Raw genomic sequence first — 14,034 nt, 5'->3', positions numbered from 1 at the left:
AGAGTAAATCAGATCACGTAGTAAACATGATCTTCCCAGAAAGGAGCTGATAACTCCAGAATGTAAATCTCATCCACACACAGTCAAGAAGGGGTAATGTGTGCTGCTTTCTAAAACAATGGAAAAGATGATTTAAGAGATCTCTCATTTCTAGAGAGCCTTCTCAGATTTCTCAAGGAACCTGAAGCAATGTGCGCTTATTAATCACAAAAGGGGGGGGCAGGAAATAAATAGGCACCATGATAAAGGCAGCGAGAGGACGGAGCGAACAGTAACCATAAACAAGTACAAACTGTGCTCATAGCTACAATGACCTGTTTTCACGGTCCCTTCAACAGAAAATACAGAAGAAATTTGAATGCTGCTTAAGAGGGGAAGGCCTGGGAATAAAGAAATACTGAGGAAGAGCAGGTAAGAGAAAACACTGACAAAATGCTCAACTATACATATAAAAATAAAGATACAGATGGTCATAAGCAACTGCGCAAGCAGAAAGGGCAAATACAGGAACTAACAGACTGGAAGAAATACCTGTGAAATAAAATTTCCAAGAAAATCCTGATCCTGGCAGTCACCATCCAGTCAGATGAGAACGCCAAACACGCAGTTCCCTGTGGGCTGCTCTTGGGAGGTGACCTGATCCCTCCTCAGCTCTGCCACTGCTCCCCAAGCAACTGAATTAAAGTGCTCCCCAGTCTCTGTGAGCACAAAAATAAATACTTCTCTTCAACAATTCTCATATCATTTACCCAATTTCCTATCCCCTGGCCAGTCCCCGGTGGCAGAACACTGCCTGGAAACCATCTCAGGTTGCAGAGGCTCTGTAGAGAACCCTTGGTTCTGGCTGTAGGATCAAGACCACAAAATCATGACCCTGAGAGTCATGGATGAAAATTTCAGAACCATTTTAGAGATTTTTGAACCTTGATTTTAAGATCCAGGGGAGACGCAGAAGTCTGAATCATACTGTCTTGGTCATCTTTCCTAAATGCGTAAGTAATTTCCAAAACAGATACATAAGGCTTTGACCTCCTTATGACCAGATTTCTAAAGGTACTTTGACTGCCAGAAGTTCAGACCAATGTCTTGTGGGACTTTTCAGAAGCTCCCCAGTGCTTAGCTTCCATTCAGAAGAATGATTCAAAAGAATCAGTGATGGCACCCCAGGAAAATGCCTTGACGTGACTATGTGCAGCTTCACTTGCTCAAGAGACTTTTTTGTGCCCAGAAACTTGAACCTATTCCCTGCTTCATTAAGTGTGTGGACACCAAGGCTCCTGCATGCCCACCCTGTCCTCCCCAGAGCTGGGAGGAAGGAGCTGAAACCACTGAAAGCTTCAGCTTACAGCTTTTGCTATAAATACACCAGCAACAACGGGGGTGAGCTGCCAAGGGTTTGTCAGGGTTTGCCATGGCCCCAGCAAACCACACTCTGCTGTGGTGCAGCTGTCCCTCACAGATGGCTCACAGCAAGTCTTTCTGGCAAGGCAACAAACCACAAGTGGAGGGATGTTGCTGGGGGCAGGATGCACCCAGGGCACCTAGCTTCACTCCCCCTGTGCCTGCTTTGCTGTGGTGGCAGTAAAACCAGCCTGAGTGAGACCACTGGCCCAGACAGCTGGACCATGTGATGGCAGAGCAAGAGCAAGATCTTGTTCAAAATAATACCTCATTGCTCTGAAGGACAGGTGATGAAACCCTCGCCACTGGCAGAGGCAGCCATGTATAAATCATGAGTATCCCTAGTTTTGATGGGATGGGCTAAGCTAAAACTTATGCCCTGGTTATTTGCTGTGCTGCAGTTATCTCCAGGTTGGTACGGAGCATCTTTGAGAAAGCACTTTTCAATGTTCTAATGCCTTAGACAAAGGTGAGAGAGATCTTAGGGATTTTGGACCCTATATTATCTCCTCCTGCCTTTCCTGATCCAAGTCTTAGCTTTTCAAATGTGTTTTTTAACCAATGTTTTTGATTTCAGCTTGTAGATTTACATACTACTCATCTCCAGATAGTGATGTCTGCTTCTAATTTAGTTTGTGATGCTGATATAAAAACTATAGAATTGGTTCAGGAAAGGGACATTTTTTTAATCTCTTTGACCTAAATGCCTTTGCAAAGGGGCCACAGGCCTCTGCGATATTCAGTCTTATATTTATCTTAATCAGTAGTGGTTTAATCAGCTTTTCCATTTCTGGGTCATTTGCTTAAGACACCTTAAATCCCCTAGTTTTTGGAAAGCCTCAGCATCATGTTTCTGCACCTTCAACTTCACCTTGAATTGGAAAATAAAATAATGAAGCAGCCCAGATCACTACTTGCTTTTAAATAACTTGTCCTCTAAGTCTTGGGGGAAGCCTCTATAAATTAAATCACTCAAATCAATAGGCCATTATTAAATATGCCGAACTCTGACGGGCCACAGAAACAGTCTGGCTGATCTGAGAATAAATCACAGAAGAAAGAAGAAACACCAAACAGAGGAATCTCCTCACCTTAAGGTCACCAGGGAAGAACTGGGGGGCCAGGGAGCAAGGACACGTCTGGGATTGCACCACACTCACTTGGAAGCTATGGAGGAATGATGAACTGATTAGAAGGAGGGAAAACACACAGGATTTAACAGTGGCAATACAGACTGCTTGTTTGATAATAAGATCCCCAAACTGTGTTGCTTTCTTTCCACAGCTGTCATATAGCCTCACCACTAATCCAACCCCAGCAGCTGCTCCATGCTCTTCACAGGAGCCCACTTCTTTCCAGGGGGTCCCATCCAGGATTTGGGTTAGCTAGTGGTGGTGAAGAAGACAGTTTGGCTTTTTCAGTCATTTATTATCAAAACAGAGTCATGGTTGTTAAGAGAAGTGTGCCTCAATATGGTCTGCCTTCCTGCTTATCAGGGCCTGTAGGGTTTTACCCAGTACCCTCCTGCTGAGCTTCTCCACTATGTCTGGCTTAAATCTGTTTCCCAGATCGATAGTTTCTCTCAATGTGGAGACCCTCAGACATGCAAAATGTCCTTTTCCTACCTGAAATCTGTTCCAGTCATTAGCCCTTCACTATTAAAAACATGTATCTTATTCCTATCTGCGTGTTTCTGGTTTGAATTTCCATGCATTGCTTTAAGGTATGGTTAATCCCATTAAAATTAACAAGATTGTTAACACCAGCAAACGTGGAATCAAACATTACCAAAGTATGCCTGCAGCTATGGTATCAAGCTCTGCAATGGTAAGGTCTTCTCTCTGTTGTTGCTTTCCATTTAGCAGCTGTTTAAATACTTGAAGGCTGCATCAGCTTTTTTTTGCAGCCAAGTTTCCCGGCGGATGTGCCCCCACTCTTCAGACATGGCCTATGTTGTTTAACTGCCAAGCATGTCACTTGACTACATTAAAGCCAACATGAATCATCTAAGAAGCCACAGATTAGTCAGATTGTCTGAATCACTGTCCAATTCTCTAACTCTTTTATTGCATCCCCCTGCCAGCTCTGATCTCCAATTTGCTTTGAGATCAATGATGAAAATACCAAAGAGTTTTTTGCTTTCAATTTGTCATTTCCACAAGTATTTTAAAAGCGATATTCCTAGTTCAGTGAGGCTTCCTCCACATATGGCTTCTTTTGAGATCTGATGGCTAACCAGTCCAAATCCCATTGCAATGCTTTGTTGGGCTGGTGTTGCTTTTGGCTGGAGATGTCTCAACCAAATAAGCACACAGTGCAAATCAGAGCTTCAGCTCTCCTGCGCTGTTCCCTTTATTAGCCTCGCAATCTCATCAGATGTCCAAACTAAAGCTCCTCTTCTATAAAAGCCACACAGACTGGCCTTAGCTGCACTCTCCCCCTTAACTATTTAAATTTCATTTTGCCCGGGTTAAAGGTTAGGTTACACTAGCTGTTTCATCTTGCTTCCCACTTTTGAAGGTTGACATTGTGTCTACTGCTTCCAGCACCTGTAGAGGTAGAACAGAAAGAACATCTCCCCACTTCAGGCCTGAATACAAGACTGAAATTTAAGATTTACAGTAACTGCAACTACTGGGCTGGGCTTGCTCTTGACCCGGCTATCTAACATGATCCTAAGCAACTCCCGAGAGCCACCCTGCTCTGAAATATAAACTAAGTGAATTACAGGACCAGTTGGATGTAGGACTAGAGACTGGTCCCCTTCTCTGGTTAGTGTATTTGCCATAAGCCTAAGTTTTGTTTTGTCTATCATCCAATCCGTGGTTAGACATGTCCATGGCAGTCTGGTGATTGCTTGGGGCCAGGCTGGTTACAAACTTCACTCAGAGTGCTATTAAGACTCCCATCTCTCCTGCTAGTTTCCACCTAGTTCTGGTTATTTCCCTTAAATCTCTTTCTTTCCTGTGTTAGAAGCATCACCAGTAGCTACATTTCATTTAGAGGTATCTGAGTTCATGTTTCTGATCTTAACAAGAGTGACCACCCGGCAAGAAGCAGTTGGGTGTAGTTGCAAAAGTGAAAAATGTATACTTGGGTAGGGTGGTAACAGCTGAGATACAAGGGTGAGAAAGAGATATGTGCCCGTAGGGTTTCACGGGTGTCCCCACAAAGCCTACAGCTTCTCAGGGCCAGCTGAATCCTAGGCCCCTTCAGCATGCACTGAAAACATGCGTCGCCTGCATGAGAAAAGCAGAAACGCTGACTAAGGCGTGAAGATCCTTCTGAGGTTTAAATACTTTTATTATCATATTGTGCAATTCTGAAGTGTGATCCTCTGGCAGAAGTCTGGATTTGGTTATTTTTTAAAACTACTTCTATTCAGTGACAGCAGAGGCATCACAGAGAGGCAAAGTGTTTGCAGACACCCTCTTCTTGGCAGTAAAGCCTGTAATGTGGCACTTGGCTGAAGTGCCAGGGGTGACAACAAAAGATCAGATGCATAAACAGGATTTGGGTCTTGTGTCACCCAGCCTGATCTCAGTGCCATCTGAAGGTTGAAATGCAATTTCTGTTCCTTAGAGGAGTTTGTGGATCTCTTACAATTTCACTTCCCTATGTATTACATAGGTCACACATGGTCATTGGGAATAACTGGGTTGAGAAATAGGGGTCTTGGTCTTGCAGACTATGGTCTTTGAGCTAGCTATAAACGTGATTAAGAGCAGAAGTGTTTGTGGAGAGTTAGGGTGTAAAACCACTGGGGGAATCTGGAGAGAGAGCAAAGTGGTTGAGCAGTCCCATGAGAAGCAGAAGTGAATCTACTATTTCCTGTACTCAGCAAGGGAAAATATTTGGTGGAGGAACCTCACAGCCCTGCAGTCCTTCTGTGTCCTCTACACTCTTCAGTTCACTTAGTTCCTTAGGTGAACATTTATTGTCAGCATCAGAGAGAAAATTGGGTTGAAGCTGACTGTGAGAAGACTATAGCACATGCTGTGTCGGGCTTTGTAAGGCTGACAGAGAATACCTGGTAGGAAGAGATGGAGGATGGATAGATCTAAGTTTCCTCTCTTTAGCGTGGGATTGCATTTGATCACATTATGTCTGTCTGGCATGGGCTGGGTTTTGGGAGATCTTTGGAGTTTGCAGCCCACCTGCTGGGTATCATCAGTTTAAACTGAGCAGAGTGGTATCAGAGGAGCTAAATATTCAGACAGAACTGCCAGCATTGCATAGGCAAGGATGAGTAATGGTGGGAGGAGATGAGTGTGTGATACACAAAATCTAGGAGCTATACAGTGAACAAGCCACAGACTGTGCCAGCAGTTTCGGAGGCCAATGTCATTTCAGCAAGTGTAATTCTCCCTTGCCACTGGACACACTGTATAGCATCTTGCCCTTCGAATTGGCATAGGTACCTGCAAACATCCATCCAGGGGTAAAGGAAATAATTTGCGACTGTAGAAATAAAGGACCTTCATCATCAGTGAGCTAGAGGAGATTACTTGACTGAAAAGGCACTTCAGGAAAAATCGCAGCCCAGGCAGTGTTCCTCTTTACTTCACTAAGGCCAGGAATTCTTCCTGCTTCTCTGTGTAAATATTCCCCTGTGAAGAATGTGGCCATTCCCATGCCCAGCTTTCTTTCCAGGCAATGTCAGTGGGCTTAACCTGTGGTGAAGACTGCCAGACCTGAGGGCTACCCCACGGTGGGAACTGCATTTCCTTACATGTGTGAAATCCTCCCTGTGTCCAACAGAGCACAGCTACTTGTATGGACACATATGGAAACTCTCCAGAGGAACAAGCTGCCTTTCTAGACAGGAATTAAGGGAGTAAGCATGTGAAAAAACAGCACAGATGAAGGTTCTCAGAGAGGAGAGTAAAGCAGTGTGTGTTCTCTCTCTCCAGACCAGGGATTTCACACAGCACAGACAATGTAGTCAAGCACCACCAAGCAGCCCTCTCTGGATGCCTGCACAGTTAGCAAAGATGCTAATGGAATACGAGCAGGTATCAATCAGTTTTTTTCTTCTGTGCATGATGAGACTTCTGGTTGTCAGACCAGGTAGTACATGTCTGAAACAGGAGCTTACATGGCAGAGAAGAAGCTGGGACAGTCCAGAGACATCATGACCTCTGTCCAGCTTTGTCGTGGAGTCATGAAGTTAGGATAGGACTTTTGGAGGTTTCTTGACAAAACTCATGATCCAAGCAGGGCCAGCCAAGTCTCAAGTATCTCCAGGGATCAGATCCTGTAACCTCCCTGAAGCCTTGTCCTGGTATTTGGCCATCCTCATGGTGAAATTTTTTCCCCCATACTTTGCCTTACAATTTCCCATGGTCATTGCTTCTTATTCCTCTGAGGAAAGCTGTCTGCTTCACCTTTACACCTTCTCACTAAATCCCTCTTCAAATGTCTCTTGTTGAGGCTGATCGAACCCAGTTCTCAGTGTCTTCTCACAAAGCCAGCCCCAGCTCTGGCCCCAATCATTTTGGTAGCCCTCAGCTACCACATGCCACTGCATTGGTGAAGAACCAGCTGTGAAGCACAGCAACCCACAGAGTAAGACAGAGGCTCTGGTGCTGTGCAGATGGGTGCAGTAACAGCACAGTGGCAAGGAGCTGGGTGTGCTGGCATAGTGACTCATATTCAGCACAAAAGACTTGTTGTATCCTGGCACTTCTTTTCATTTTAAAGGCACCTGCTGCATACATTTAGTCTCAGAAAAGAAGAAAGAAAACATTAGGATGGGAAGGCAGAATATGATGGGCTATTTGGATTATGTACAGTGTCTCCTCCCCATTTCTGTATCTCTCAACAGGGCAGATAGAGATATCTCTGTAGGCAACTCCAATTAGTTACCTCACCAGAAGAAACTGTCTTGTTTGCAATTGCCCCACCACCTAGGCATTTCCTATTTGTAACCCTTTTATTTTGCTAGTGTCAGATACTGCGTCTTAATATGATGGGCTATTTGGATTATGTACAGTGTCTCCTCCCCATTTCTGTATCTCTCAACAGGGCAGATAGAGATATCTCTGTAGGCAACTCCAATTAGTTACCTCACCAGAAGAAACTGTCTTGTTTGCAATTGCCCCACCACCTAGGCATTTCCTATTTGTAACCCTTTTATTTTGCTAGTGTCAGATACTGCGTCTTCATGGAGAACAATTGCCCCACCACCTAGGCATTTCCTGTTTGTAACCCTTTAATTTTGCTAGTGTCAGATACTGTGTCTCCAGAAGTTGGAGAATTGAACTAGACTGCAAGGAGGGACTGGATAGACCCTGAAGGCAGACTCAGCTCTGAGTTGAAGTGGAAAGACACTGCAAGAGCCACTCAGCCCATGGGTGTGCCTGCCTGCTGCAAACAGCTTTGCCCATGCCTTACCCATGCCCCAAAGCTCCCAGTGCTGAGACAGCCCTTCTTCTAGCCCACTTTTCCTGTGCAAAACCACAAAGATTGTTTTCTAATGACTTACAGGCACTTCTCATTTACATGTTTTGGAGACAACTAGAGTTTGAACTTTCAGAATAAAAAGATAATTTAAAAAGAAGAGCCTGCATTTACAACTAGCACAAAACAAAACAACAACAACAACAATAATAATAATAATAATAAACCCCTGTTTGAGGTATTACTATGCCAGAACTTCATGACCAACACCACAAATGGTGCTGTGGTGATGAGGCATTAGGAGAAAATGTTGGCATGGTCACTCATGGGGAAGATTTGTTGCAGTTGCCACGATGTCATAGGAAACTTCTTGGGCAAGGACTGTCTCATACCTCAGGAGGGTATAAAAATCTGTTGTTATTGGTGAAAAATGGATATGTAGGCTGGGATTCCAACCACTTAGATCTAAGTGTCAGGAGTGGGTATATCAGTGTCTACCACTGAGCAATGTGCCCATGCTCTCCTTACAGTCAGGACAAGGAGTTTCATCAATGTGATCAGCAGAGTCTGGAAAACAGTCTGTCTTGTCTTGAAACAGATTTGGCCTGTTCTGCATTGGATCAGGTGTGCTGCTTTTCATTGGCTGTATTGACTACATCTTCCACTAACAGAAGATATAAACATCTATATTAGAGACAGCCTATGGTCACTGAACTGAGTCCCTTCTTTAAAGTCAGTGGGGGGTCCTGTAAGAAGATGGTGACACTGTGACCAAGGTGTACTTATTCCTTGCAGTTTTGTTATCACTGACCTTACCTTTCAGTCTCAGCTTTAACAGGCTGGTTTGGCCATGTTGTGCACTCCTTGGGCTTCTGGACAGTGTATCACATTCAATTTCTTCCATTTCCTACAGCAAGAGCAGGTAATGGATATTTGCAAGCCCTTTACCCCACCCAGGGAGCAGACTGAATGCAGTAACCTATGGACCCCTCCAGGATTTTTGATTGCCTGCAAACAGAAATCTTTGTGAAGGCTTGAACACCACATCCCAAGGGAGTGCAGAAGAAATGACAGGTGCTCTGAGTTTAGGGTTTGCAGACCAGTGAGCCTAGAAGTCATGCACCTGCACCCCATACTCTCTTTGTGTTCAGCCAGGCTAACACGCCCTGGATCCCACCTTATTTATCCAAACTAGGAACAGTCACAAGGTGCTTTGTTGCTTGAGGAAAAGAGTTGATAGAGTTTCTCTTCTATTGATCATAGAAAGATGTTTTTTAAAAGCTTCATCAAAATTTGACTGTTCCCAAGCTGTGTAGCAGTGCAGACTTTGCTCCTCCCACGTCAGCATCAGTTCAGGCCTGTGCAAACTGGGTGTCTTAACACACTCCGACCTCAGTGTTAACACATGGAGTGAGACTGGGCTCTTGGTGGTGTTGACAGGCATTGCATGCTGATCAACAGCTATTTGTGAGTTATCATTTTCTGCCAAGCACTGCCCAACAGACTGGCAGAGCACCTGAATTTCTCACGGTGCTGTGAGGCACCACCTACAGATCTTGGTTTGCTGCTGCTCCTGCTACATTTCTGATTAGCAGGGGCTGATGTGACAGCCCTTATGTGACAACCCCTCATTTATTTTTCCTTATCCTAAAGAGTTAATTGCAGTGAAGTACATGTAACAGCAGAGTTTGGGCTTTTTTTTGTAACTACCATGACCTCCACAATAATACAACTCCCACTAAGCCAAATAGTGACAAAATCCCAAAGTGTGTGTGTTGGTACAGTCTCTCAATATTTTACCACAGCAGATACTGGATAACTCTCTCTAACACTGATCTCTTTTCTCTTTCCATTTTCCCTCTAGCCAGCAAATTCAGCATGACGGAAGCATACGTAGAAACGACAGCTGAATACACTTATGATGAACATGCTTTCTCCTGCAATAAGACTGACATCCAAGAATTTGGAAAAATATTTCTGCCAATATTTTACATTGCAGTGTTTGCTCTTGGGCTCACAGGGAATCTAATGGTGTTTTTTGCCATTGTGAAAGGTGGTAAAAAAAGCATCACTGACATCTATCTCCTGAACTTGGCTATCTCGGACCTTTTCTTTGTGATCTCCCTCCCATTCTGGGCTTCCAATACAGTGCGTGGATGGACACTTGGGACAATTTCATGCACAGCTGTTTCCTCACTGTATTTCATTGGTTTCTTTGGAGGCATGTTCTTTATCACTGTTATCAGTGTTGACAGGTATTTGGCCATTGTCCGGGCAACATATTCTCTGAAATCCAGAACAGTGAGACATGGCTTTCTTATAACCTGTGGAATATGGGCAATAGCAGTTTTAGTGTCAGTGCCACATTTTGTGTTCTCCCAGCTGGTAGAAAATGACTGCATTGCTATCTTCCCACATAAACTGGAGAACATCTGGCCAGTGTTCTGCAATATGGAGCTGAACACCATTGGCTTTTTCATCCCAGTCTGTATCATATGCTATTGCTACTGTGGGATCATCAAAACCCTGCTGTCCTGCAAAAATCAGAAAAAAGCACGAGCCATAAAACTGATCTTGGTTGTGGTGGCTGCGTTTCTTCTGTTTTGGTCCCCCTACAATGTATTGATTTTTCTAGAGACTTTAAAGCACTATGAGATATTCACGAGCTGCAATCAAATCAAATCACTGGACTACGCAATGCACCTGACCGAAACCATTGCGTTCAGTCACTGTTGTCTTAATCCTCTTATCTATGCCTTTGCAGGGGAAAAGTTCAGGAAATACCTTTATAATGTCTGCTTAAAGTACTGTCCATTCCTGTGTTTCTGTGGCCCCTGCAGTCGCTACCGAGTCACCCATTCGGCTAGTTATGCAGAAAGTGTTGTGAAAAGTGACATAACTATGAACACCACTGACCAGGATGATTCTGTCTTTGTCTAAAAGACTCTGGGAAGGAGAAATATATGCAAATGTCTCTTCTGCAGGGCTAGCCTCTGCTGAGGGACTGCCATTACCCATATGAAGAGACTTAATGGTTGTACTGATTTAATGACATGCCTCTTGTGAAGGATTAAATATTCTAAACCAGTAAAGATTTTAAGAACAAAACCAGTAAAATATGGCAGGGTTGAACATGGAATGGAATCAGGAGAGAGGAAGAGGGCAAGTAGAAGCAAAAGGAGTGCTCTGTGCCCAGAAAAGGCAATGGAGAAGAATTTAAGGATAGGGAAACTGTTGAACAGTTTCATCACTGAAACTTGTGTACATGTCCATGTATGCACATGTGGTACTAATGTACATAAACCTAAACTCATTTTTAAGGGGAGAGATCTCTTTAATGAATAGTAGCTGACTGTTAGGAAAGGGGAATATTTTTATAATAAAGGGGTATATTTTTATGCTACATATCCATAAGGAAGTGATTTCGGGGTTATTGACTGCAACAAATGTTTTAAAACTGTGCTTCCATTGTAATAAAACCACACTATTAAAAAAAAAGTGTTATTTCTGAATATGTGTTCAGTGCCAACAGTGCATGCAATAGTCACAGCAACGACCATCCTGAAGGATTAAAGCCTAATTACCATGGGTTTGGCCTGAGACAAAGGCCAGAGCTTGGTGGAGCCATTCAATCAGCACATCCCCAAGTGCTCTGCTGAGGGATGGGCTGGCAGCTAGAACAGCAGACATCAGCACCCACTGGGACAAGGCGAACTGGAGGGATGGGTTTGGGTATCATTGTGCTTGGGCCAAATATAGTGAAATCAAGCTAAGCATGGTAAGCACATGCCTCACACCCGTGCTCTGGCCGCTATGTGTTGTAAACACTGTCTGTGTCTACACTGTTATAGACAACAGCTTTTGGGACAAAATAACTACTTGCCCATGATGCATACCACAACCTTCCTCAACCTTTGGGCCAACCCCCACAACAGCTGATTTCCCCAGGGAAAACCAAAGGTGTACCCAGATTTAATGTACCCTAGATGATGCATTTCCCATGTGCACTCCACAACCTCCAAATATCCTTTTTATTCTTGCAATAACAGTGCACCGGAGGTAGAAAGTATCAGTCAGACAGCTGAGAGCCCTTTGCCAGGGGCCTCCCTGGGAAACTCCTGCCATCATCTATGTAAGAGCAAAGGAGATTTTTGTTGGCACTGTGGACCAGAGTTGGGTGAATGGAAAAGGACTGTTGCTATCTGTGAAGCTGAGATCACCTTACAAGGAAAAATCAAGGGCCAATCTTTATAAAACAAGCCCATGCCAGTGAGAGCCTATTGCTGTACATTGATGGAACTGGCACTATGTAGAATCTGAAGAAAAGCTATCACTTTTCAACCACCACAAAAGAGTTGTTCTAGAGGGTTAGTGGGAGGAGTAGGTCCTTTCTTTGTGGACCTTAGTATACATTCATTGTATCTAAGAAAGCTTGGAGGAGAGCCTTTCAATTCAGCAATTTTCCATATGCAATAGTTCCACAAATCTTCACTATTCCATTTTTTTGCTACTGAACACTCAGCATGTTCTACAGTATAATAACCCATTTTCATAAAATACCTTATATTAGGTATAAATATAATCTATATGCTCAATATTTAAAATTTTAGCTATAAATAGACTTCCAGACTCCAGATTCACTAAGATTAAATGTAGCATGAGTGTCACTTGAAATTAAATTACTTTTCAAAATTCAGTCTATCTAATCAAGTGATATAAGACAAGTCTGTCTGTCCCCACCCCCAAGCAAGTGGTATTTTTAAGAAATGCTATTTTTACAATGTTTTTTTTTAAAGAAATGCTATGATGTGCAGAAGGAAAGAGGAAGGTACTCTGAGACTAAACAAGAAGTCATCTGCACGAAATCAGCCTGAAGAGAGTGGATTGCCAAGCTGAGCAATGCAATCTCCCTTGATTTATTTAACTTTCCTTTGATTTTTCAGACATTGGTGAGTTCCTGAGTGGGAAGAGTAAACAGCATCTTTAAATCTGATCCCTGTGCTGTCTCCAGAATGAAAGGTGGAAGTCCAGAGCTTTCTGCCAGCTCTATTAGGAAAGAAGAGCCTTTTCCTGCTTCACCCCAGTGGCTTCCCAGCACTCCTACCAATCACCAGCACTATGCATTACACTCCTTCCAGATGCATCTCCCTCTGGCAGGGCAAACATGCTACTGTGAGCCAAACTACCTTGACAGGCCTTGGTCCTCTGCAAGCTGCAATGTGTGAAGCTGCATCTGCAAAACTCCTTCCCTTCCAAGTCAAAGGTCCCATCTGACAACCTCCTTCTGTCTTCTTTGCCACACTGTGCAATGAAAGACATCCAAAGATTGTCAGCATAACATTGTCAAGTTTAATGTCACGTATTTGCAAGTTATAGAATTTGCCATTTGAGTGCATGGTCTTATTACTCAATATTTGAGTATTTGTATGAAATTAAAGGCTGGGATGGGGGAGGGAAGAGTTTCTGGGCATTGGGCTCTGCAACAAACAGCTAGTTTGTGCAGATTCTTCCTCATAGCAGAAGTAGCAAATCTTTGAAAACCCAACTGGAAACCAGAATCAGCATTTTCATTTGGTTTGTATTAGCAAGAAGAGTAAACTTGTAATTGTTTCTTAAAAAACTTCAGACCCTGTGAAACATACCAGTGCTCTGAGAGTGACAAGTAGCAAACGCTACCAGGACTAGGTTCAGCTGCTGCTGAGACAGGCATTGCTGCCCTTCACTGTACTGCACAGTGCCAGCATGCACAGGGAGCCACAGCCCTGCAGCTCCTGCCCACACCATGCCTCTGTCATGATTTGTCACAGCTAATATGGTGTAGTTTCCTGCGTTCCTGCTAATTTTATATATTGCACTCCTGGAGTTATTCTTTGCACCATATGAACCTGACTGAAAGCCCACTGGTGTCTCTTTAAGTGCCTTTAAGTTAATTGTAGCCTTTATTTAAAGATACAACTTCTCTTTCAAAACCTCTGCAGCAGGAAACTGGTGTTTTCTAACTGCCTGGTTATGTATAGCACTAGTGATACACAAATCCTTAGACTGGATTGACATACCCCTGAGCACCAGCAACATCCAGTCCCTACCCATTACACATGAGAAAGTAAACCAGTCTCCCAGTATGGAATAAAACCTTTGCATCAGCCATAAATTAAGGACAGACTCTGGCTTACTTAGCAAATCAAAATGTACACATGCAAATGCACATACTTCTTGTATCTATCCATTGAA

General features: G+C 43.5%; 1 protein-coding gene across 1 annotated transcript; it reads left to right on the top strand.

Moving 5' to 3' along the window:
* The first annotated feature begins 358 nt into the window (after positions 1–358).
* On the top strand, positions 359–10,743 carry CX3CR1 (chemokine (C-X3-C motif) receptor 1). The gene is given in 3 exon segments (XM_009082048.1): positions 359–388; positions 390–411; positions 9,668–10,743. Coding segments are annotated over 3 exon segments (1,128 nt in total).
* The last annotated feature ends 3,291 nt before the right edge of the window (positions 10,744–14,034 follow it).

This window comes from Acanthisitta chloris, unplaced genomic scaffold (assembly GCF_000695815.1).
Source record: "Acanthisitta chloris isolate BGI_N310 unplaced genomic scaffold, ASM69581v1 scaffold13569, whole genome shotgun sequence".
Lineage (NCBI taxonomy): Eukaryota > Metazoa > Chordata > Aves > Passeriformes > Acanthisittidae > Acanthisitta > Acanthisitta chloris.
This window is presented reverse-complemented; position numbering and strand designations above follow the sequence as displayed.